Source organism: Somniosus microcephalus, unplaced genomic scaffold (genome assembly GCF_052327205.1).
Source record: "Somniosus microcephalus isolate GS21.2 unplaced genomic scaffold, FLI_Smic_1.0 unresolved_chr2, whole genome shotgun sequence".
NCBI lineage: Eukaryota > Metazoa > Chordata > Chondrichthyes > Squaliformes > Somniosidae > Somniosus > Somniosus microcephalus.
Genome location: NW_028225180.1, coordinates 74,990,683 through 75,016,690, shown reverse-complemented (window position 1 = coordinate 75,016,690; position 26,008 = coordinate 74,990,683). Strand labels below are relative to the sequence as shown.

Sequence of the window (26,008 nt, the reverse complement as noted above, 5' to 3'; positions counted from 1 at the left end):
GCTGCCTGCATCTCAGAGCAAAGCCTGGGGAATTCTGGGGTGTGACATTCACCGGCAAGGAGATGGGGTACGCAATAGGTTCAATGCAGTCGAGAGCTCCCTCTACACGACCCTTAGCGTGCCGGGAACACAGTTTGCCCGTAACCCGCGGGAAGGTTTGCGCCGGGCTCCGATTCCTGCAGCCACAAGCGGCTGACACGTCCTGACAGCCCTCCAGCGGGGCAGCTAAAATCCAAACTCCGTACGGATCAGGAACTCACGTTATCGTTGGGATAGAGAACTCGCGAGATATTCTCAGCCAGGTTCCTGTCGAGCACGGCCTGGATGTAGCCACCAACATTGACTGAAACACGAGAGAGAAAAGTATGAGTGTGTGGAACAACAACAACTTGTATTTACACAGCGCCTTTAATGTAGTAAAACGTCCCACGGCGCTACACAGGAGCGATTATCAAACAAAATTTGACACCGAGCCACATAAGGAGATATTAGGGCAGGTGACCAAAGGCTTGGTCAAAGAGGTCGGTTTTAAGGAGAGTCTTAAAGGAGCAGAGAGAGGCGGAGAGGTTTAGGGAGGGAATTCCAGAGCTTAGGGCCCAGGCGACTGAAGGCACGGCCGCTAATGGTGGAGCGTTGGAAATCGGGGGATGCTCAAGAGGCCGGAATTGGAGGAGCGCAGAGATCTCGGGGGGGGGGGGGGGGGGTGGTGCAGGGCTGGAGGAGGTTACAGAGATAGGGAGGGGGGGGTGAGGGCCATGGAAGGATTTGAAAACAAGGATGAGAATTTTGAAAATCGAGGCGTTGCTGGACCGGGAGCCAATGTAGGTCAGCGAGCACAGGGGGTGATGGGTGAACGGGACTTGGTACGAGTTAGGACACAGGGGCAGCAGAGTTTTGGATGAGCTGAAGTTTAGGGAGGGTGGAATGTGGGAGGCCAGCCAGGAGTGCGTTGGAATAGTCAAGTCTAGAGGTAACAAAGGCATGGATGAGGGTTTCAGTAGCAGTCTTAAAAAGGAGGGGAGAGAGGTAGAGGGGGAAGAGTTGAGGGAGCACGGACACACCCCTGATCGTTGACACCGCTTGCATTGGGACCATACAAATCGTAGCACAGAAAGAGGCCATTCTGCCCCTCATGCCTGCGTCGGTACTTGCAGTCCAACTGGCTAGAATACTCTCCACTTGCCTGGATGAGTGCAGCTCCAACAACACTCAAGAAGCTCGACACCATCCAGGACAAAGCAAACCCGCTTGATCGGCGCCCCATCCACCACCTTAAACATTCACTCCCTCCACCACCGGCGCACCGTGGCTGCAGTGTGTACCATCTACAAGATGCACTGCAGCAACTCGCCGAGGCTTCTTCGGCAGCACCTCCCAAACCCGTGACCTCTTCCACCTAGAAGGACAAGGGCAGCGGGCGCCCACATGCCATGAATGAATAAATAAATAAAATAAAAATCCATTTCACCTTTCCCTCTATCCTTTGTCAATCGTTATCAAAGTCCCTTTTAAATGATGTTCTAGTCTCTGCCCCAATAGTCCTTTGTGGTAAACTTGATATGCAGTAAATATCGAAGCAAAGAACAGTAGCTTTTTAAAAACACCAGGGGCCTCCAGGGTATGGTGGCCCAGTGGTTATGGTATTAGATTAGTAACCCACAGCTTTGGAGTTCAAAGGGCATGGCATGTTGTCAAATTGAAATCAATAAATTGATAGAATCTTGAAAACTTTGCATTGCCAAAAAAAAAAAAAGTCCTTCAGAGAAGGTCTGGCCCTGCACGTGACGCTAATGCCACACCCCGCCACACCGCAGTGATATAGCAATTGGTGCCAAGTTCAAAATACAGACAGACCAGTCAGCAATGTCCCAGGCAAGATGATCAGGGCAAGACTTGAGACAGTCTCCATCCAAATGATGCCATGAAGTGCCTTCTTGCCAACAGCTCCAAGGTTGGATTACAAGCGTTAAGTTACGAGGAGAGATTACACAAACTAGGGTTGTAGTCCCTGGAATTTAGAAGGTTAAGGGGTGACCTGATCAAAGTTTTCAAGATACTAAGGGGTTTGCACCTGGGCGGGACCGGGACCGATGTCCTAGGGGGAATGTTTGCTAGTGCTGTTGGGGAGGGTTTAAACTAAAATGGCAGGGGGTTGAGAACCTGTGCAGGGAGACAGAGGAAAGGGAAGCAAAGATAGAAACAAAAGACAGGAAGGAGAAAAGCAAAAGTGGAAGGCAGAGAAATCAAGGGTGTAAATCAAACAGGGCCACAGTAAATAATAATTCTAAAAGGACTAAGAGTGTTAAAAAAAAAAAGCCTGAAGGCTTTGTGTCTTAATGCGAGGAGCATTCGTAATAATGTGGATGAATTAGCTGCGCAAATAGATGTAAACGGATATGATATAATTGGAATTACGGAGAAATGGCTTCAGGGTGACCGAGGCTGGGAATTCAACATCCAGGGGTATTCAATATTCAGGAAGGACAGGCAAAAAGGAAAAGGAGGTGGGGTAGCATTGCTGGTTAAAGAGATTAACACAATAGTAAGGAAGGATATTAGCTCTGATGATGTGGAATCTGTATGGGTAGAGCTGAGAAATACCAAGGGGCAGAAAATGTTAGTGGGAGTTGTATACAGACCCCCAAACAGTAATGCTGAGGTTGGGGGTGGCATTACACGGGAAATTAGAGATGCGTGCAATAAGGGCACAGCCGTTATCATGGGTGACTTTAATCTACATATAGATTGGGCTAACCAAATTAGTAACAATACTGTGGAGGAGGAATTCCTAGAGAGTGTATACGGGATGGTTTCCTGGACCAATATGTCAAGGAACCAACTAGAGATCAGGCCATCTTAGACTGGGTATTATGTAATGAGAAAGGATTAATTAGCAATGTTGTTGTGCGAGGCCCCTTGGGGAGGAGCGATCATAATATGATAGAATTCATTAAGGTGGAGAGTGAAGTATTTGACTCAGACTAGGGTCCTGGATTTAAATAAAGGAAGCTACGAATGGTATGAGGCGCGAGTTGGCTAGGATGGATTGGGGAAAGTTACTTAAAGGGTTGACGGTGGATAGGCAATGGCAAACATTTAAAGATAGCATGGATGAACTACAGAATTTGTTCATCCCTGTTTGGCATAAAAATAAAACAAAAAAGGTGACTCAACCGTGGCTAACAAGGGAAATTAGGGATAGCATAAGATCCAAGGAGAGGACATATAAATTGGCCAGAAAAAGCAGCAAAACTAAGGATTGGGAGCCGTTTAGGATTCAGCAAAGGAGGACAAAGGGATTAATTAAGAGGGGGAAAATAGAATATGAGAGTAAGCTTACAGGGAACATAAAAACTGACTGTAAAAGCTTCTATAGATATGTGAAGAGAAAAAGATTGGTGAAGTCATGCGTAGGTCCCTTGCAGTCAGAATCAGGGGGATTTATAATGAGAAACAAAGAAATGTCAGACCAATTAAATACATACTTTGGTTCTGTCTTCACAAAGGAGGACACAAATAACCTTCCAGAAATGTCAGGGAACATAGAGTCTAGTGAGAGGGAGGCATTGAATGAAATCAGTATTTGTAGGGAAATGGTGTTAGGGAAATTGATGGCATTGAAGGCCGATAAATCCCCAGGGCCTGATAATCTACATCCTAGAGTACTTAAGGAAGTGGCCCTAGAAATAGTAGATCCATTGCTGGTCATCTTCCAAAATTCTATATAGACTCTGGAATAGTTCCCATGGATTGGAGGGTAGCTAATGTAACCCCACTATTTAAAAAAGGTGGTAGAGAGAAAACAGGGAATTATAGACCGGTAAGCCTGACATCGGTAGTGGGGAAAATGCTAGAGTCCATTATAAAAGATGTAATGGCAGAGCACTTGGAAAACAGTGACAGGATCGGACAAAGTCAACAAGGATCGGACAAAGTCAACATGGATTTACAAAAGGTGAATCGTGCTCGACTAATCTACTGGAATTTTTTGAGGATGTAACTGCTGGAATAGCTTTCGATAAGGTCCCGCATAAGAGATTGGCGTGCAAAGTTAAAGCACATTGGATTGGGGGTAAGGTACTGACTTGGATAGAGAACTGGTTGGTAGACAGGAAGCAAAGAGTTGGAATAAACGGGTCTTTTTCCGAGTGGCAGGCAGTGACTAGTGGGGTACCGCAGGGATCGGTGCTATTCACAATATACATTAATGATCTAGACGAGGGAACTAGATGCAATATCTCCAAGTTTGCAAATGACACAAAGCTGGGTGGGCGTGTGTGCTGTGAGGAGGATGCAGAGAAACTCCAGTATGAGTTGGACAGGTTGGGTGATTGGGCAGATGCATGGCAGATGCAGTATAATGTGGATAAATGCGAGGTTATCCACTTTGGTGGCAAAAACAGGAAGACAGATTATTATCTGAACGGCAATAGATTGGGAAAAGGAGAAGTGCAACGAGACCGGGGTGTCCTTGTGCACCAGTCGCTGAAGGTAAGCATGCAGGTGCAGCAGGCAGTTAAGAAGGCAAATGGTATGTTGGCCTTCATAGCGAGAGGATTCGAGTACAGGAGCAAGGATGTCTTGCTGCAGTTGTACAGGGCCTTGGTGAGACCACACCTTGAGTATTGTGTGCAGTTTTGGTCGCCCTATTTGAGGAAGGATGTTCTTGCCATGGAGGGAGTGCAGCGAAGATTCACCAGACTGATACCTGGGATGGCAAGAATGACGTATGAGGAGAGATTGGGTCGATTAGGCCTACATTCGCTAGAGTTTAGAAGAATGAGAGGGGATCTCATTGAAACTTATAAAATTCTAACAGGACTAGACAGATTAGATGCAGGAAGGATGTTCCCGATGGCAGGGAAGTCCAGAACCAGGGGTCACAGTCTAAGGATAAGAGGTAAGCCATTTAGGACTGAAATGAGGAGGAATTTCTTCACCCAGAGAGTGGTGAACCTGTGGAATTCTCTACCACAGAAGGCAGTAGAGGCCAACTTAAGAAATATATCTAACTCCTTCTTGAATATATTTAATAAGGTTAAAGGGATCAAGGGATATGGGGAGAAAGCAGGGACAGGGTACTGAGTTTGGATGATCAGCCATGATCTCATTAAATGGCGGAACAGACTCAAGGGGCCGAATGGCCTACTCCTGCTCCTATCTTCTATGTTTCTATCCGATCATCATCACATTGCTGTTTGTGGGAGCTTGCTGCACGCAAATTAGCTTCCACGTTTCCTACATTACAGCAGTGACAACTCTTCGAAAGTTCTTCATTGGCTATAAAGCGCTTTGGGACGTCCTGAGGTCGTGAAAAGGCGCTGTCGAAAAATGGGAGTTGTTTCAATCATTAGATAAGAAGGAAAACACTTTCTTTTCCTGAAGGAGTGGACTCTTGCTGGGCTCCTTATTCACAGAAATAGGGAGGGACGAGGCCTTGAAGGGATTTGAAAGCAAGGATAAGAATTTTAAAATCAAGGCTTTGCTTAACCGGGAGCCAATGTAGGTCAGCGAGCACAGGGGGTGATGGGTGAACGGGACTTGGTGCGAGTTAGGACACGGGGGCAGCAGTTTTGGATGACCTCACGTTTACGGAGGGTGGAATGTGGGAGGTCGGCCAGGAGTGCGTTGGAATAGTCGAGTCTAGCGGTAACAAAGGCATGAATGAGGGTTTCAGCAGCAGATGAGCTGAGGCAGGGGCGGAGACGGGCGATGTCACAGAGATGGAAATAGGCGGTCTTAGTTATGCATGGTCGGAAGCTCATTTCAGGGTCAAATATGACACCAAGGTTGCGAACAGTCTGGTTCAGCCTGCACACAAGTTCACTTCAGTAAGAACAGATCAAATAAAGAATGGAGTAGGAATTTCTTTACACACGCACAGAGTGGTGAGAAGGTGGAACTCGCTGGCACAGGGAGTGGTTAAAGCAGATTGCATTTTTCCAATTAACTAGCTTGGGGAGGACCAGGGGTCACAATTTGAAGTTGTACAGGGCCAGATCGAGGTTAGACGCCAGGAGGTGGATCCCAGAGAATAGTAGACCTCTGGGATAAGCTGCCGTCTCGTGCGGTGGACGCCGATTCGCTGAATTCCTTCGAGCGAGAGCTGGACCTGTTTCTGGCTGGGGCGGAGATCACCTCTTACAGAAGGTGGAGACTGCAGGGAATTCAGAGCCAGTGTGATCTCCTGGACTTGTTTCCATCGTCTAGCTGGGTCGGAGAGGAATTGCCCAGATTTTTTCCCCACCCGCCAAATTGGCCTGGGTTTTTAAAATCTGGTTAATCGCCTCTCCCAGGAGGTCACATGGTCTCCGGGTGGGGCGGAGAGTGGATATATTGTGATAGACAAGGCATCGCGATTGTCTGGGACAGGCTCGACGGTCTTTACCTGTCCGGTCATTGTTTGTGCGTTCGATGTATTTAAGCCGGGGGGGGGGGGGGGGGGGGCTTGATGCGTACATGAGGGAGAAGGGAATAGAAGGATACAGGGGTAGTGGGGGATTAAAGAGGTAATTCTGGTGGAAGGAGGCTCTTGTGGAGTACAAGCACCGGCATAGACCAGTTGGGCCAAATGGCTTGTTGCTGTGCTGTAGATTCTCCAATTCTAAAAGAACGGTTCTGTTTCAGAAATTCAAAATTGAAAAGAAAAGGGTGCGGAGGGGCAAACCAATAGGTGATGTCAAGTGTGGCTTTCAAAAGCCTGAGCATTGCAGGAGGGTAGGGGAGGTGGCTTGGTGGGGTCTGCGGGCTCCACAGTTGCCAGGCCGGAGGGTCAGCGGCTGGAGGCAGACGAACACCGTCCTGGCAGATTAGGGCAGCAGCTTCAATAGTGGGGCAGAGCTCACTCAGCAGCGGGGTAAAGATTGGGCCCTGGGTTGAACCAGCCAGGGCGGCCGGGGAGGGGTGCGGAGACCGCAAGAGGGCAGGAAGGGCAAATGGAAATCAGCGACCCCTGCCGGAGAGGTCAAATCTGTGTGTAGGTGAGGAGAGAATGGGACTCGGCGGCGATGCCCTCCACAGGCGAATAGTCACCACTTAAGCTTGCGCGTGAAGACCAGTTCAGGTTGCTGGAGGGCGGGCGATCAATTAAAAAAAGGGCCACTCACAATCTTCCAGTTTAAAGTCGTTGGGCGCTTTGGCAGACCACAGCCGCATGGTGTTGACGGTGTTGTTCTTGTAGCCCGGCACTGGAGTGTCGTATGGCAAAGCCAGGACAACCTAGAGCGCACAACAACAGGGTTACAGCCCCACACACTGCAGCACAGGAAAAATCCATTCTATACAAGGTCCCATCAAGATACAGAGTAAAGCTCCCCCTACACTGTCCCATCAACCACTCCCAGGGCAGGTACAGCACGGGTTAGATACAGAGTAAAGCTCCCTCTACATTGTCTCATCAATGTACTTCAACCCCAATCTCAGAGGAATGACACATGCTGTGCTCAGTGGAATCACTCTCTCTCGCCTGAATCAGAAGGTCGTGGGTTCGAGCCTCACTCCAGGGAGTTGAGCACATAATCCAGGCCGACACTCCCAGGGCAGTACTGAGGGAGCGCCGCACTGTCGGAGGTGCAGTCTATCGGATGAGACGTTAAACTGAGACCCCGTCTGCCCTCTCAGGTGGGTGTGAAAGATCCCACGACCACTATTGGAAGGAGAACAGGGGCGTTCTCCCCGGTGTCCTGCGGCCAATATTTATACCTCAACCAACATCACTAAAAACAGATGATCTGGTCATTATCACATTGCTGTTTGTGCGAGCTTGCTGTGCACAAATTGGCTGAATTACAACATCCTGAGGCCATGAAAGGCGCTATGGAAATGCACGTTTGTTCTCCCTGACCCAGTCCCACTCTGCATGCTCCCTGGCTACGGAAGGCATTGCCTGTTTGTGCCTGGAGGCCAGGGCTGGTGCGCCTTACCTGAGTGTCGACCCATTTGACGCCCTCGTTGGTATGCTCCACTCGGCCATAGAAGTTGACGGGAATGGTGTACTCCGGGCGTGCCTTCTCCCAGGGATTGCCGAACCTCAGCCAGTCATCAGCCTCCTCCACCTGATAACACAGCGACAGGTCAGAGCGAGTATTCGACACTACCGGCCCTTCAACAGGCCAAGACACACCTCCCAACCCCGCACGGCGAGACCCCCGCCGCCCGCACAGCGAGACCCCCCCCGCGCGCACAGCGAGACCCCCGCTGCCCGCGCGCACAGCGAGACCCCCGCTGCCCGCGCGCACAGCGAGACCCCCGCCGCGCGGTGAGACCCCCGCCGCCCGCGCGCACAGCGAGACCCCCGCCGCCCGCACAGCGAGACCCCCCCCGCGCGCACAGCGAGACCCCCCCCGCGCGCACAGCGAGACCCCCGCCACCCGCACAGCGAGACCCCCCCCCGCGCACAGCGAGACCCCCCCCGCGCGCGCGCACAGCGACCCCCCCCCGCGCGCGCGCACAGCGAGACCCCCCCCGCGCGCGCGCACAGCGAGACCCCCCCCGCGCGCAGCGAGACCCCCGCCGCCCGCGCGCACAGCGAGACCCCCGCCGCCCGCGCGCACAGCGAGACCCCCGCCGCCCGCGCGCACAGCGAGACCCCCGCCGCCCGCGCGCACAGCGAGACCCCCGCCGCCTGCGCGCAGTGAGACCCCCGCCGCCCGCGCGCAGTGAGACCCCCGCCGCCTGCGCGCGCAGCGAGACCCCCCCGCGCGCACAGCGAGACCCCCCCCCCGCGCACACAGTGAGACCCCCGCCGCCCGCGCGCACAGCGAGACCCCCGCCGCCTGCGCGCAGTGAGACCCCCGCCGCCCGCGCGCACGGCGAGACCCCCCCGCCTGCGCGCACAGCGAGACCCCCGCCGCCCGCGCGCACAGCGAGACCCCCGCCGCCCGCGCGCACAGCGAGACCCCCGCCGCCCGCGCGCACAGCGAGACTCCTCCCTCCCGCACGCACAGCGAGACTCCCCATTCCCGCACAGTGAGGGGAGACCCCCCGCGCACACACAAACACAGTGAGAGAAGATCCCCCCGGGAGCGGGGAGAGGGGGGAGGATATCCCCCCCGCACCCCCCTGGGAGCTGCGATAGAGGGAAGAGACCGCACCCCCCCGAGAGTGACAGCGCACAAAACAACTATATCCCAGGGCTAGCGCGTGGGTAGGTGTGGGGATTGCAGTCAGGGTTCCTGACCACTACCCACAGATTCTCACCTCCACCCCAAAGCTCCACTCCAGAGACTTGAGCTCCATAATCCAGGCCGACACTCCCAGTGCCAGTACTGAGGGAGCGCCGCACTGTCGGAGGGGCAGTGCCAAGGGAGCAGCGCACTGTCGGAGGGGCAGTGCCGAGGGAGCAGCGCACTGTCGGAGGGGCAGTCTTTCGGATGGGATGTTAAACCGAGGCCCCGTCTGCCCCCTCAGGCTGACGTAAAAGATCCCACGGCCGCTACTGTAAGAAGCTAACATTGCAGATAACAGAAAATAATTAACTGACCATTTTGTGTTGGTGGGATCTTGCGGCGCACTAACTGCCTGCCGCATTTGCGAACTGTACAGCAGTGACTGCACTTCAAAAGCAGTCATATCTTTGGGAGCCCCGAGGGCATGAAGGACGCTGTATGAATGTAAGCACGGTCTTGCCCTCCAGTAACTTGCCCGTGTGCGAGGCCAGGCTGCGGGTTGATCATCACAGACGTGCCCAATCCTCCTCCCCGACCGACGCCCGCACATGGCAGCGGTGTGGGGAGAGCGACAGACTCGGGGAGAGGTCAGGGGTCAGCGCGGGAGCAAGGTGGCCGTGGCTGGTATTTGACCTCCATGACCCAGGGACACCAGGACCCCAGGACCCAGCGGAGATCGGCGAACTCGGCTCAGCTCTGGGGTCGCAACCGAGACGTTACGATGCTTTATTCGCGGAGCCCTTGGGCCTGGCGGTGGGGGAGGTGGTTTGGAAGAGGAAAGATAATTAATTAGGCTCGGGAAAACAGTGGCAAGGCTCAGACTGCCCCTTGACCTCTGGGACGTGACAACTCCTGGAGAGCCACACACACACCCAGAGGGTTAACAGAACACGTGGCTTGTGCGAGAAGGGGGCCACAGGCTGACAGGAGAGCTGGGATGCTCAGACACAAGCCTGGGCTGGCCTTTGATTGAGAGAGCACTGCGGCGGAACACTGCTGGTTTCATTGGACTGCTGATCAATACACTATCCCTCCCCCACCGTCCCGAAGACATCCGCCCTGGACAGGTCTGGAACGTGACGGTGCAGGAATGCTGCAGCCAGGATGAGTCGCATTGCGGTAGTGGGATTTGTGTTGCGGAGGGGGGGTGGGGGGGGCGGGGGGGAAAAAAAAAAAAAAAAAAAAAAAAAATCGGGGAAGGGGAGGTTTCTGTGGCAACGCTGCAGGTTGCTAAGCTGCGACTGCAGGCCAGCGAGCAGGCGGCCAAAAGGCTTTTTCCAGTTCGGCTCCAAAGGCTGTCATGAAGCCAAATGCTCAGTGCAGACGGATGTGGGGGTGGAAGGAGCAGGTGCCCAGCGACGGCAAAGCACGGACTGGGCAGAGTGTGCCGCCCTGCAGCGCGCCACCTCAACGCAGAGCTGGGTGGTGGTACTGAACCAAGGATATGGGGAGTGGGATTAGACTGGGTGGGATATTAAAGGGTATAGGGAGTGAGCGGGAGAGTGGGATTAGACTGGGTGGGATATTAAAGGGTACGGGGAGTGAGCGGGAGAGTGGGATTAGACTGGGTGGGATATTAAAGGGTGCGGGGAGTGAGCGGGACAGTGGGGCTAGACTGGGTGGGATATTGAAGGGTGCGGGGAGTGAGCGGGACAGTGGGGCTAGACTGGGTGGGATATTGAAGGGTGCGGGGAGTGAGCGGGACAGTGGGAATAGACTGGGTGGGATATTAAAGGGTATAGGGAGTGAGCTGGTGAGTGGGGTTACAAGGTGGGATATTAAAGGGTATAAGGAGTGAGCTGGAGAGTGGGAATAGACTGGGTGGGATATTCAAGGGTATAGGGAGTGAGCTGGAGAGTGGGATTAGACTGGGTGGGATATTAAAGGGTGCGGGGAGTGAGCAGGAGAGTGGGATTAGACTGGGTGGGATATTAAAGGGTGCGGGGAGTGAGCGGGAGAGTGGGATTAGACTGGGTGGGATATTAAAGGGTGCGGGGAGTGAGCGGGAGAGTGGGATTAGACTGGGTGGGATATTAAAGGGTGCAGGGAGTGAGCGGGAGAGTGGGATTAGACTGGGTGGGATATTAAAGGGTATGGGGAGTGAGCGGGAGAGTGGGATTAGACTGGGTGGGATATTAAAGGGTGCGGGGAGTGAGCGGGAGAGTGGGATTAGACTGGGTGGGATATTAAAGGGTGCGGGGAGTGAGCGGGATTAGACTGGGTGGGATATTAAAGGGTGCGGGGAGTGAGCGGGAGAGAGGGATTAGACTGGGTGGGATATTAAAGGGTGCGGGGAGTGAGCAGGAGAGTGGGATTAGACTGGGTGGGATATTAAAGGGTGCGGGGAGTGAGCGGGAGAGAGGGATTAGACTGGGTGGGATATTAAAGGGTGCGGGGAGTGAGCGGGAGAGTGGGATTACACTGGGTGGGATATTAAAGGGTACGGGGAGTGAGCGGGAGAGAGGGATTAGACCGGGTGGGATTAGACTGGGTGGGATATTGAAGGGTGCGGGGAGTGAGCGGGAGAGAGGGATTAGACCGAGTGGGATTAGACTGGGTGGGGACCCCAGCTAGAGTGGGTGTCTCTGTCTGGTGATTCCCCCCGGATACAGTGATGGGACGAGGGTTTGGGAGAGGAGGGGAGCAGACTGGCGGCAGAAGCACAGGGGGAAAAAAAAAATTCAGGACAAAAAAAGTGTTTCTGCAAAAGGGAGAAGCAGCATTGGATACAGAGGCTGATTAACGCGGAGCGGGGAGGGCACTGGCCATCAACCTAACCACCACCTGTTGCTTCCAGGATTACCGCGGCGACCTTTAGGCCCTGTAAAGTTCAAACTGCTCCCATGTGACCTTTAACGGAATGCTCAGGGAAGCAGGCGGTGGGGGTGGGGAGGGAGCTGCGGCTGCTTCCCTTGTCTCTATTTCTCGCTCTCTCGCTCCCTCTCGCTCGCTCGCTCTCTCGCTCGCTTACTTTGAGTCTCTATTTTAAATCAGGGTAGTCGTTCTTTCTCTGCATTTCTCGCTCAAGTTTCAATCATTTGGGTCCTACACATTCCTTCTTCTCCCTGGGCTGAAATCAAGATTCATTGTAGCGTCGCCTACTCTAGTCAACTGTGATTCCCCCCACACACTGAGCTCGTACTTATAAGAAACAGGAGCAGGAGTCGGCCATTCGGCCCCTCGAGCCTGCTCCGCCATTCAATAAGATCCTGGCTGATCTTCTACCTCATCTCCACTTTCCTGCACTATCCCCATATCCCTTGATATCCAAAGATCTATCGATCTCAGCCTTGAATATACTCAACGACTCAGCATCCACAGCCCTCTGGGGCAGAGAATTCCAAAGATTCACCGCCCTCTGAGTGAAGAAATTTCTCGTCATCTCAGTCCTAAATGGCCGACCCCTTATCCTGAGACTGTGCCCCCTGGTTCTAGACTCCCCAGCCAGGGGGAAACAACCTCCCTGCATCTACCCTGTCAAGCCCTTTAAGAATTTTATACGTTTCAATGGGATCACCTCTCATTCTTCTAAACTCTTAGGGGCTATACACCTAGTCTACTCAATCTCTCCTCATAGGACAATCCCGCCTCCGCCCCCCCCCCCCCATCCCAGGAACCAGGCTGGTGAACCTTCGTTGCACTCCCTCTATGGCAAGTATATCCTTCCTTAGGTAAGGAGACCAAAACTGTGCACAATACTCCAGGTGTGGTCTCACCAGGGCCCTATATAATTATAGTAAGACTTCTTTACTCCAATCCCTTTGTAATAAAGGCTAACCTACCACTTGCTATTCATTCTGTCCCCGACCTCAAAACTGTGGAACACCTCCCCTCCCTCAAGACTTCCCCCTACAGCCCACAAGCTTTGAAAAACCCTAACCTCGATTGTAACTTCTTGATATCTCTCATCTTCTCTACTTTCCCCCCACCGCCACCCCCAGCCTCCAACCTTGGTGGTGCCCTGCACTCTGGGCCTTGCCGAAAGGCTTCGCGGTGAAGGAACACCGATTGGTACAGATTGAAATAATTCAAAAGTTACTCACCTGCCAGCCGTTGGAAATCTTCTGGTTGAAGATGCCAAACTCGTACCGGATTCCGTAGCCATAGGCAGCTAGTCCCAGCGTCGCCATGGAGTCCAGGAAGCATGCTAGACACGAGGAAGAGCTCGTCAGCCATTTCAGGATTTGCCTCGACCAAACGTCAGCCTCCAAACTCAGCTTTAGGTCACTAGGCCTACATTACAACAGTGACTACACTTCAAAAAGGACTTCATTGGCTGTAAAGCACTTTGGAACGTAAATGTAAGAATTTCTTTTGGGTGGTAGACACCAGAGGAGGCCGTATCGGGCAATGCCGTGACTGACTTCACCCCACATTATCATTCTTCAGTCTCCAGAGACACATCTCGAATTGTGTCGAGACCCACTTGTGTTGTCTGCATCAATGGATGTAGGCGCCTTCCAGACAGCAGTCACAGACCCCTGTCCAATCACTGTGGATGCTATTCCCCCACACGGTGATAGGACGGGAGTCTGTGTCTGTGATTCCCCCACCACACACGGTGATGGGACGGGGATCTGTGTCTGTGATTCCCCCACACACACGGTGATGGGACGGGGATCTGTGTCTGTGATTCCCCCCCACAGTGATGGGACGGGGATCTGTGTCTGTGATTCCCCCACACACACGGTGATGGGACGGGGATCTGTGTCTGTGATTCCCCCACACACACGGTGATGGGACGGGGATCTGTGTCTGTGATTCCCCCACCACACACGGTGATGGGACGGGGATCTGTGTCTGTGATTCCTCCACACACACGGTGATGGGACGGGGGTCTGTGTCTGTGATTCCCCCACACACACGGTGATGGGACGGGGGTCTGTGTCTGTGATTCCCCCCCACGGTGATGGGACGGGGATCTGTGTCTGTGATTCCCCCACATACACGGTGATGGGACGGGGGTCTGTGTCTGTGATTCCCCCCCACGGTGATGGGACGGGGATCTGTGTCTGTGATTCCCCCACACACACGGTGATGGGACGGGGGTCTGTGTCTGTGATTCCCCCACACACACGGTGATGGGACGGGAGTCTGTGTCTGTGATTCCCCCACACGGTGATGGGACGGGGGTCTGTGATTCCCCCACACGGTGATGGGATGGTGGTCTGTGATTCCCCCACACGGTGATGGGACGGGGGTCTGTGATTCCCCCACACGGTGATGGGACGGGGGTCTGTGATTCCCCCACACGGTGATGGGACGGGAGTCTGTGATTCCCCCACACGGTGATGGGACGGGGGGGTGTGATTCCCCCACACGGTGATGGGACGGGAGTCTGTGATTCCCCCACACGGTGATGGGACGGGGGGGTCTGTGATTCCCCCACACGGTGATGGGACGGGGGTCTGCGATTCCCCCACACGGTGATGGGACCGGGGGGGGGGTCTGCGATTCCCCCACACGGTGATGGGACGGGGGTCTGCGATTCCCCCACACGGTGATGGGACGGGGGTCTGCGATTCCCCCACACGGTGATGGGACGGGGGTCTGCGATTCCCCCACACGGTGATGGGACGGGGGTCTGCGATTCCACCACACGGTGATGGGACGGGGGTCTGCGATTCCACCACACGGTGATGGGACGGGGGTCTGTGATTCCACCACACGGTGATGGGACGGGGGTCTGTGATTCCCTCACACGGTGATGGGACGGGGGTCTGCGATTCCCCCACACGGTGATGGGACGGGGGTCTGTGATTCCACCACACGGTGATGGGACGGGGGTCTGTGATTCCCTCACACGGTGATGGGATGGGGGTCTGTGATTCCCTCACACGGTGATGGGATGGGGGGGTCTGTGATTCCCCCACACGGTGATGGGACGGGGGTCTGCGATTCCCCCACACGGTGATGGGACGGGGGTCTGTGATTCCCCCACACGGTGATGGGACGGGGGGGTCTGTGGTTCCACCACACGGTGATGGGACGGGGGTCTGCGATTCCCCCACACGGTGATGGGACGGGGGGGGTCTGCGATTCCCCCACACGGTGATGGGGCAGGGGGTCTGCGATTCCACCACACAGAGCTCCCGATATTAATCATGTGGTGTTGAGCAATTGCGAAGTCCACACAGGAAGGGAAAGTCACAAACAGAGTGATTCAATCCTCTTATCGTCGGAGCCTGCTCACCTGATGTGCGGAGCCTGGGATAACCCCACTTCCTCCCTGCTGGAGAGCGGGAAAGGGAGAGGGAAACGGCCTTGAATCCCAGCTCGGGCCAACCACTGAGGGCCGTGAGTGGAGCAGGGACTGCATGCGGTGCTGCAGCTGAAGGGGAGGTGGGGCACGAATGGCCCATGTGAAGAGGGTACCAACGGAAATGGGAATCCCACCCAAGCAAGACAACAGGGCCAATGGGAGTTCCTTACCGGCCAGCCGGCCCAGACCCCCATTTCCAAGCCCAGCATCTTCCTCGATGTCTTCTAGTTCTTCCATGTCCAGACCAAGCTGTGGAAGAAATTCAACAAATAAACAAGTCGCCACCACGCAAGCCCACCCCGACCGCTGTAACCCTAAGGGGCGCCACCTGCTGTGGAACTGGGCTATGCAAACCAGGATGGTCCCAGGCTCGATCTGTGGCCTAGCGCTCACCTGGCCCACGGTCGGTGTACAGCAATTGGCCTCAACGTCACAGCGGGAGATAATACTTGGTGCAAATCACTGGCCAGCACCTCCTACTGGCAAGTGGCCATGGAAGGATTGAGCCCGACTGTGATGTCCCCACCCCGCGCCCCACACGGTGGGATATCCCGCTGATTCTTACTGTGTGGGCTCACGCATCAAGATTGGCCATTTGGGTGAAGTACCAGAGGTTGGCCGCCGGTACCCTTGGGAGTTCTGCCTCAGCACAAAGCACAATCAATCATAAGGGGAGGGGCAAAAAGGGAAGGGACATCAGTTCTAGGATTTTGAACATGCAGGAGGGGCCATAAACTGAACCAGAATTAAAATGGAAGGAGGAGAATAAAATGGAGGAGGTCATTGCTGAGGACTAAAATGGAGGTCATTGCTGAGGACTAAAATGGAGGTCATTGCTGAGGACTAAAATGGAGGTCACCGCTGAGGACTAAAATGGAGGTCATTGCTGAGGACTAAAATGGAGGTCATCGCTGAGGACTAAAAAGGTCAGCGCTGCTGGACTAAAATGGAGGAGGTCATCGCTGAAGGACTCAATGTTAGTTCCTCTTCTGCCTTAGAAAGCATCGCATCACAGCTTTAAGCAGTTACAGTGTGTTTGAGGTCTGTAATGGGAGAAGGGACTGGAACAGCTGCCAATTCCTGACTAATCAGTCAGACTTCTAAATGTCACAGTCCTTTAGAATGCAGCCTGGGGCTCGGTGAGGTCAGTCACCCAACCTCCAGTCTGTCGAGCTTGATACATTGCGCTGAGGTTTGACCTCACCCCCTCCCATCAAATCGCCCCCGAGGGGGTCCGGTGACGAGAATGGCAGCCCTCGGGACCTAGCCCATGAGAGGTCATTCTCCAGGTGCGAACCTCGACTGAGCGAAGGGTACTTCATTGACTGTAAAGCGCTTTGGAACGTAAATGCAAGAATTTCATTTACGTCCCATTGGGAGGCCCCAATCCCATCCACACTCCTGGGTAATAGTAACACCAGGGACAGGGAGGCGGAGAGTAGCACGCCCTTGACTCTACCCTGGCGGCGATCAGCTAGCTCAACTGGTATCTCCTCGTCTAGGTGGCTCGCAGACCACCTTTGCCAACTCGTCCAACGCGAGGTCCTCTTTGGCCAAGAGCCAACTGGGCGAGGGCACCAGACGACCTCCCAGCTTCAACCAGCCTCCTGGTAGCTCCAGGTCCAGTGACCCCTGCCGCGAAGCATGGAGGAGAGGTGGGCAAGGGTGTTAGTGCGGAAGAACGAGATTGGAATAAGGTGTGATGCTCTTCATGGCTGAATGTCCTGCTGACACCCGGGTCATTTCCATTCCCAGTGGGCACGCTTTAGAGATTACACAAATTAGAGTTGTATTCCCTGGAATTTAGAAGGTTAAGGGGTGATTTAATCGAAGTTTTCAAGAAATTAAGGGGAACTGATCGGGTAGAGAGAGAGAGAAAGAGAAACTATTTCCGCTGGTTGGGGAGTCTAGGACTAGGGGGCAGAGTCTAAAAATTAGAGCCAGACCTTTCAGGAGTGAAGTTAGGAAACACTTCTACACACAAAGGGTGGGAGAAGTTTGGAACTCTCTTCCGCAAACGCCAATCGATGCTCGATCAATTGTTAATTTTAAATCTGAGACTGATAAGATTTTTGTTAACCAAAGGTATTAAGGGAGACAGGGCAAAGGCAGGTAGATGGAGTTAGGTCGCAGATCAGCCATGATCTCACTGAATAGTCCGCTATTGGCTGAATGGCCTCCTCCTGTTCCTGTGTTCACTCGGGTGAGGTACTGGAGGTTGATGGAAGCCGATAGCAGAGACCTGCACTGTCCTGGGAGCTGGGACAGAGTGTAGGCTCCACTACTTCTGATCCCTACTGTCACTACCAGGAGAGGGAGCTGGCCTTGCAGACCAGTCCGCAGAGATAATAGAGGGAATTCTAATCCCCACCCACCACAAATTTGCACTCCCATCATTCCCTCTGGCAGTGTAGATGATTAAGATCATTGGCAAAAGAACCAAGAGAGACGAGGAGAATTTTTATTTTTTATTTTTTAAACACAGCGAGTTGTTGTGATCTGGAACGCGCTGCCTAAAAGGGCGGTGGAAGCAGATTCAATTGTAACTTTCTAAAGGGAACTGGATTAATACTTGCAAAGGAAAAATTACAGGGCTATGAGGAAAGAGCAGGGGGGAGTGGGACTAAATTAGAGAGCTCTTTCAAAGAGCCGGCACAGGCACGGTGGGCCGAATGGCCTCCTTCTGTGCTGTATCATTGTACAATTCAGTGACATCGCACTCGGTGTCGGGAAATGCTGATGATGCTTGGGGGTCAATATCTCCCCTGCCTCTTGCCCCCAGGGGACCGAACGTTTCGGAACTTGCACCCCTGATTACTGACCACCCCCCACCCCGGACTTAAAACCCATGGGAGGGAGGGAGGGAGGGAAACGGTTAGCCGACCAAACGGCAAGGTCGTTTTGAGGAATACGAGATTGCGACGGACACACGGTTGGGGAAGGGCGTTAGGTGGCTGGCTATTCCAGGGCCTCTTACCTGATAGATGGCTTCATCACAGGCGTTCTGTAGACCCAGGTTCACCATCGTGTTCTGTAATGTGCGGCCCATGTAAAACTCCAGGGACAGATAATAGATACGCTGCGGGGAGTGAGTGAGAGAGAAAGAACTTCAGTAATCTTGGCAAACAACCACAACAACTTTTAATTCTATCACGCTTTTAACATAGTAAAACGTCCGAGCCACAAAAGGAAATATGAGGACAGGTGACCAAAAGCTTGGTCAAAGAGGTAGGTTTTAAGGAGCGTCTTAAAAGGAGGAGAGATAGGTAGAGAGGAAGAGAGGTTTAGGGAGGGAGTTCCAGAGCTCAGGGCCCAGGCAGCTGAAGGCACGGCCACCAATGGTGGAGCGATTAAAATCAGGGGATGGTCAAAAGGCTAGAATTGGAGGAGCGCAGAGATCTCGAAGGGTTGTGGGGCTGGAGGAGGTTACAGAGATAGGGAGGCCGTGCAGGGATTTGAAAACAAGGATAAGAATGTTAAAAATCGAGGCATCACTGGACCAGGAGCTTATGCAGTCAGCGAGCACAGGGGTGATTGGTGAAAGGGACTCGGTGCGAGTTAGGACATGGGCAGCAGAAACAAAAAGCAAAACTGGAAATCTGAAAACAAAAAGGGAAACAGCTGGAAATAATCAGCAGGAATGACGAAGGAGATGGAGCGACCTCTGGCACAGGGGCAGTGGCCCCTCGGAGTCAGAATGATACTGGGGGCTAAAAGGGTTCAATTATGAGAAGTTGCTTTGACTAGGCTTGTATTCCCTAGAGTATAGACGATTAAGAGATGATCTAATTGAGATGGTTAAGATGATTAAAGGATTTGATAGGGTTGAGAGAGATAAACTATTTCCTCTGGTTGGGGGCGGGAGTCCAGAACAAGGGGGCAACACCTTAAAATTAGAGCCAAGCCGTTCAGGGGTGATGTCAGGAAGCACTTCTTCACAAAGGGTAGTGGAAATCTGGATCTCTCCCCCCCAAAAAGCTGTTGAGGCTGGGGGTAAGGGTATTACGGGTTACAGAACCAAGGCGGGTGGATGGATACAGACCAGCCATCAGCTGATTGAATGGCGGAACAGGCTCGAGGGGCTGACTGGCCTCCTCCTGTTACGATGTTCCGAAGGGTTGGGTTCGAGCCCCACTCCGTACATCCCTTGCTAGCGGAGACCGGAACTGCAGCTCTGAATACTGGGTGGAAGTACTGCGGGGGTACTTGTGTGTCTGATGGGAGGGAGTGGATCTCCTCCATCGTAGAGGGGAGGTGGGGCCTCTTTAGCCTTGATTGCAGCCCACCCTCAGAGAAGGTATTCCGCAGATAAAAAACAAGTGAGAGAGGCAACGGGAATCCACCTCAGCTCCTACCTCGTGAGTGCCTCAAGGGCGGGGGAATGTGAGGTTATTCACTTTGGTAGGAAGAATGGAAAAAGAGTTTTTTTTAAATGGTGAGAGAGTCGTAAATGTTGGTGTTGAGAGAGATTTGGGTGTCCCTGTACACGAAACAAAGAAAGTTAGCATGCAGGAACAGCAAGCAATTAGGAAGGCAAATGGTGTTTTGGCCTTTATTGCAAGGAGGTTGGCATACAAGAGTGAGGAAGTCTTGCTGCAATTGTACAGGGCTCTGGTGAGACCACACCTGGAGTACTGTGCACAGTGTTTGGTCTCCTTATCCGAGGAAGGATATACTTGCCTTAGAGACGGTGCAACGAAGGTTCACCAGACTGATTTCTGGGATGAGAGGGTTGTCCTATGAGGAGATATTGAGTAGATTGGGACTATACCAATGTTCCCCGTAATTCTTTTTTGGGTGTGCGGCCCCTTGAAGGGGCTGCACGGCCCACACTGCAAAAGCCGGTCCCGGGCTGCACGGGACCAGCAGAGATGTGCAGCTTATAGGGAACGTCGGCCTATACTCTCTGGAGTTTAGAAGAATGAGAGGTGATCTCATTGAAACAGAGAAGGTTCTGAGAGAGTTGCTGTGGGGACTTTCCACCTGCCCCTAACAACACTACCCCAGAGGCCGCGGATGTTCAGTCGTTGAGTATATTCAAGACTGAGATCGATATATTTTGGTTACTAAGGGAATCGAGGGATATGGGGATAGTGGAGTTGAGGTAGATCAGCCATGATCTTACTGAATGGCGGTGCAGGCTCGAGGGGCCAGATAGCCGACTCCTGCTCCTATTTCTTATGTTCTTAAGAGTTAGGACCTGCCCCGGGGTCAGAACACGAGATGGGTGGACTGAGGAAGGGTGTTTAGGTCGATTGACTGATTTTGTTTCTCCACAGATGCTGAGTGTTTCCAGCATTCTCATGTTTGTGCTGCACAAGTCTCCCAGTTGAGAAGATCCTAAATCAGCGACACTGATTGCAGGCTGCACTGCTCCAGGCAGTGAACCTCAGTCAGATTCCAGGCAACAACAGGAGTCGGGAGCAGGCACCAGGTACTCCCAAAATACACTCGGAGACCCGTCAACTGCATTACAGAGCGGTGTAGTCAGTATCCTGCATCAGAGCAGTGAGCCGAATCACACTTGGTCTGTCGCACTTCAATTCATCCCATCAAACTTCTACTCCCAGTGCCAGACCTGTACCCACCAGTACAGTACCCCAGGGTTATACAGCGACAGACCTGTACCCACCAGTACTGTACCCCAGTGTTATACAGTGACAGACCTGTACCCACCAGTACTGTACCCCAGTGTTATACAGTGACAGACCTGTACCCACCAGTACTGTACCCCAGTGTTATAGTGACAGACCTGTACCCACCAGTACTGTACCCCAGTGTTATAGTGACAGACCTGTACCCACCAGTACTGTACCCCAGTGTTATACAGTGACAGACCTGTACCCACCAGTACTGTACCCCAGTGTTATAGTGACAGACCTGTCCCCACCAGTACTGTACCCCAGTGTTATACAGCGACAGACCTGTACCCACCAGTACTGTACCCCAGTGTTATACAGTGACAGACCTGTACCCACCAGTACTGTACCCCAGTGTTGTACAGTGACAGACCTGTACCCACCAGTACTGTACCCCAGTGTTATACAGTGACAGACCTGTACCCACCAGTACTGTACCCCAGTGTTATACAGTGACAGACCTGTACCCACCAGTACTGTACCCCAGTGTTATACAATGACAGACCTGTACCCACCAATACTGTACCCCAGTGTTATACAGTGACAGACCTGTACCCACCAGTATTGTACCCCAGTGTTATACAGTGACAGACCTGTACCCACCAGTACTGTACCCCAGTGTTATACAGTGACAGACCTGTACCCACCAGTACTGTACCCCAGTGTTATACAGTGCCAGACCTGTACCCACCAGTACTGTACCCCAGTGTTATACAGTGACAGACCTGTACCCACCAGTACTGTACCCCAGTGTTATACAGTGACAGACCTGTACCCACCAGTACTGTACCCCAGTGTTATACAGTGACAGACCTGTACCCACCAGTACTGTACCCCAGTGTTATACAGTGACAGACCTGTACCCACCAGTACTGTACCCCAGTGTTATAGTGACAGACCTGTACCCACCAGTACTGTACCCCAGTGTTATACAGTGACAGACCTGTACCCACCAGTACTGTACCCCAGTGTTATACAGCGACAGACCTGTACCCACCAGTACTGTACCAGTGTTATATAGTGACAGACCTGTACCCACCAGTACTGTACCCCAGTGTTATACAGTGACAGACCTGGACCCACCAGTACTGTACCCCAGTGTTATACAGTGACAGACCTGTACCCACCAGTACTGTACCCCAGTGTTATACAGTGACAGACCTGTACCCACCAGTACTGTACCCCAGTGTTATACAGTGACAGACCTGTACCCACCAGTACTGTACCCCAGTGTTATACAGCGACAGACCTGTACCCACCAGTACTGTACCCCAGTGTTATACAGTGACAGACCTGTACCCACCAGTACTGTACCCCAGTGTTATACAGTGACAGACCTGTACCCACCAGTACTGTACCCCAGTGTTATACAGCGACAGACCTGTACCCACCAGTACTGTACCCCAGTGTTATACAGCGACAGACCTGTACCCACCAGTACTGTACCCCAGTGTTATACAGTGACAGACCTGTACCCACCAGTACTGTACCCCAGTGTTATACAGCGACAGACCTGTACCCACCAGTACTGTACCCCAGTGTTATACAGCGACAGACCTGTACCCACCAGTACTGTACCCCAGTGTTATACAGGGACAGACCTGTACCCACCAGTACTGTACCCCAGTGTTATACAGCGACAGACCTGTACCCACCAGTACTGTACCCCAGTGTTATAGTGACAGACCTGTACCCACCAGTACTGTACCCCAGTGTTATAGTGACAGACCTGTACCCACCAGTACTGTACCCCAGTGTTATACAGTGACAGACCTGTACCCACCAGTACTGTACCCCAGTGTTAGTGACAGACCTGTACCAACAGTACTGTACCCCAGTGTTATACAGCGACAGACCTGTACCCACCAGTACTGTACCCCAGTGTTCTAGTGACAGACCTGTACCAACAGTACTGTACCCCAGTGTTATACAGTGACAGACCTGTACCCACCAGTACTGTACCCCCGTGTTATAGTGACAGACCTGTACCCACAAGTACTGTACACCAGTGTTATACAGTGACAGACCTGTACCCACCAGTACTGTACCCGTGTTATACAGTGACAGACCTGTACCAACAGTACTGTACCCCAGTGTTATACAGTGACAGACCTGTACCCACCAGTACTGTACCCCCATGTTATACAGTGACAGACCTGTACCCACCAGTACTGTACCCCAGTGTTATAGTGACAGACCTGTACCCACCAGTACTGTACCCCAGTGTTATACAGTGACAGACCTGTACCCACCAGTACTGTACCCCAGTGTTATACAGTGACAGACCTGTACCCACCAGTACTGTACCCCCATGTTATACAGTGACAGACCTGTACCCACCAGTACTGTACCCCAGTGTTATACAGTGACAGACCTGTACCCACCAGTACTGTACCCCAGTGTTATACAGTGACAGACCTGTACCCACCAGTACTGTACCCCAGTGTTAGTGACAGACCTGTACCCACCAGTACTCTACCCCAGTGTTAGTGACAGACCGGTACCCACCAGTACTGTACCCCAGTGTTATACAGTGACAGACCTGGACCCACCAGTACTGTATCCCAGTGTTATACAGCGACAGACTTGTACCCACCAGTACTGTACCCCAGTGTTATACAGTGACAGACCTGTACCCACCGGTACTGTACCCCAGTGTTATACAGCGACAGACCTGTACCCACTAGTACTTTACCCCAGTGTTACAGTGACAGACCTGTACCCCCCAGTACTGTACCCCAGTGTTACAGTGACAGACCTGTACCCACCAGTACTGTACCCCGTGTTATACAGTGACAGACCTGTACCCACCAGTACTGTACCCCGTGTTCTACAGTGACAGACCTGTGCCCATCAGTACTGTACCCGTGTTATACAGTGACAGACCTGTACCCACCAGTACTGTACCCCAGTGTTATACAGTGACAGACCTGTACCCACCAGTACTGTACCCCGTGTTCTACAGTGACAGACCTGTGCCCATCAGTACTGCACCCATGTTATACAGTGACAGACCTGTACCCACCAGTACTGTACCCGTGGTATAGTGACAGACCTGTACCCACCAGTACTGTACCCGTTGTACAGTGACAGACCTGTACCCACCAGTACTGTACCCCCAGTGTTGTACAGTAATATGATAAGGCAGGATCTGGCCAAAGTGGACTGGGATCAACTATTTATAGGAAAATCCACATCAGAGCAGTGGGAGTCTTTCAGAAAGGAAATAGACAGAGTACAACGCCAACATGTACCCGTAAAGGTCAAGGGTGGGACCAACAAACCCAGGGAACCCTGGATGTCGAGGGACATACAAGGATACATTAGGAAAAAAAGGGAGGCTTTTGGCAGATACAAAGGACTAAAAACAGTGCAAGCCCTAGAGAAGTATAGAAAGTGCAGAAGGTACTTAAAAAAGAAATTAGGAGAGTGAAGAGGGGGCATGAAAAAACACTGGCGGGCAAAATAAAGGAAAATCCCAAGGTATTTTATTATAAGTATATTAAGGGCAAGAGGATAACCAGGGAAAGAGTAGAGCCCATTAGGGTCCAAAGTGGCAATCTGTGTGTAGAGCCGGAAGATGTAGGTGAGGTTTTAAATGAATAATTTGCATCTGTGTTCACTATGGAGAAGGACGATGTAGGCATAGAAATCAGGCAGGGGGATGGCGATATACTTGAACAAATTAGTATTGAGAGGGAGGAGGTACTAGCGATTTTAGCAGGCTTAAAAGTGAATAAATCTCCAGGCCCTGACAAGATGTATCCCAGGCTACTGTGTGAGGCAAGGGAGGAGATTGCAGGGGCTCTGACACAAATTTTCAGAACCTCTCTGGCACAGGGGATGTGCCAGAGGACTGGAGAACAGCTAACGTAGTACCATTATTCAAGAAGGGTAGTAGGGCTAAACCAGGGAATTCCAGGCCAGTGAGCCTAACATCAGTGGTAGACAAATTATTGGAAAAAATTCTGAGGGACAGAATTAGTCTCCACTTGGAGAGGCAAGGATTAATCAAGGATAGTCAGCATGGCTTTGTCAGGGAGAGATCATGTCTAAACAATTTGATTGAATTTTTCGAGGGGGTGACTAGGTGTGTGGATGAGGGTAGTGCACTGGATGTAGTCTACATGGACTTCAGTATGGCTTTTGACAAAGTCCCACATGGGAGACTGGTCAAGAAGGTAAGAGCCCATGGGATCCAGGGCAATTTGGCACATTGGATCCAAAATTGGCTTAGTGGCAGGAGGCAGAGGGTGATGGTCGAAGGTTGTTTTTGTGACTGGAAGCCTGTGTCCAGTGGTGTACCGCAGGGATCGGTGCTGGGTCCTTTGCTGTTTGTAGTGTACATTAATGATTTAGATATGAATATAGGAGGTATGATCAGTAAGTTCGTAGATGACACAAAAATTGGTGGAGTGGTAAATAGCGAGGAAGGAAGCCTCAGGCTACAGGATGATATAGACGGGTTGGTCAGATGGGCAGAACAGTGGCAAATGGAATTTAACCCTGAAAAGTGTGAGGTGATGCATTTTGGGAGGATTAACAAGGCAAAGGAATACACAATGAATGGTAGGACCCTAGGAAAGACAGAGGATCAGAGGGACCTTGGTGTGCATGCACATAGATCCCTGAAGGCAGCAGGACAGGTAGATAAGGTGGTTAAAAAGGCATATAGGATACTTATATTCTATGCCTCGGCTAATGAAGGCAAGAGCAGGGAGGTTATGATGGAGCTGTACAAAACGCTAGTTAGGCCACAGCTGGAATACTGTGTGCAGTTCTGGTCGCCACACTATAGGAGGGATGTGATTGCATTGGAGAGGGTGCAGAGGAGATTCACCAGGGTGTTACCTGGGCTGGAGCGCTTCAGCTATGAAGAGAGACTGGACAGGCTGGGGTTGTTTTCCTTAGAGGAGAGAAGGCTGAGGGGGGACCTGATT

The 26,008-nt window shown here is 52.4% G+C and overlaps 1 protein-coding gene across 1 annotated transcript in view; it reads right to left on the bottom strand.

Moving 5' to 3' along the window:
- LOC147092835 (glycogen phosphorylase, muscle form-like) overlaps nt 1-26,008 on the bottom strand; it is a 73,659-nt gene that overhangs the window by 33,561 nt on the left and 14,090 nt on the right. The window contains 7 exon segments of the mRNA XM_085976093.1: nt 146-257; nt 259-343; nt 7,107-7,218; nt 7,923-8,054; nt 13,211-13,314; nt 15,600-15,678; nt 18,407-18,508. Coding sequence (XP_085832219.1) covers nt 146-257; nt 259-343; nt 7,107-7,218; nt 7,923-8,054; nt 13,211-13,314; nt 15,600-15,678; nt 18,407-18,508 — 726 coding nt within the window.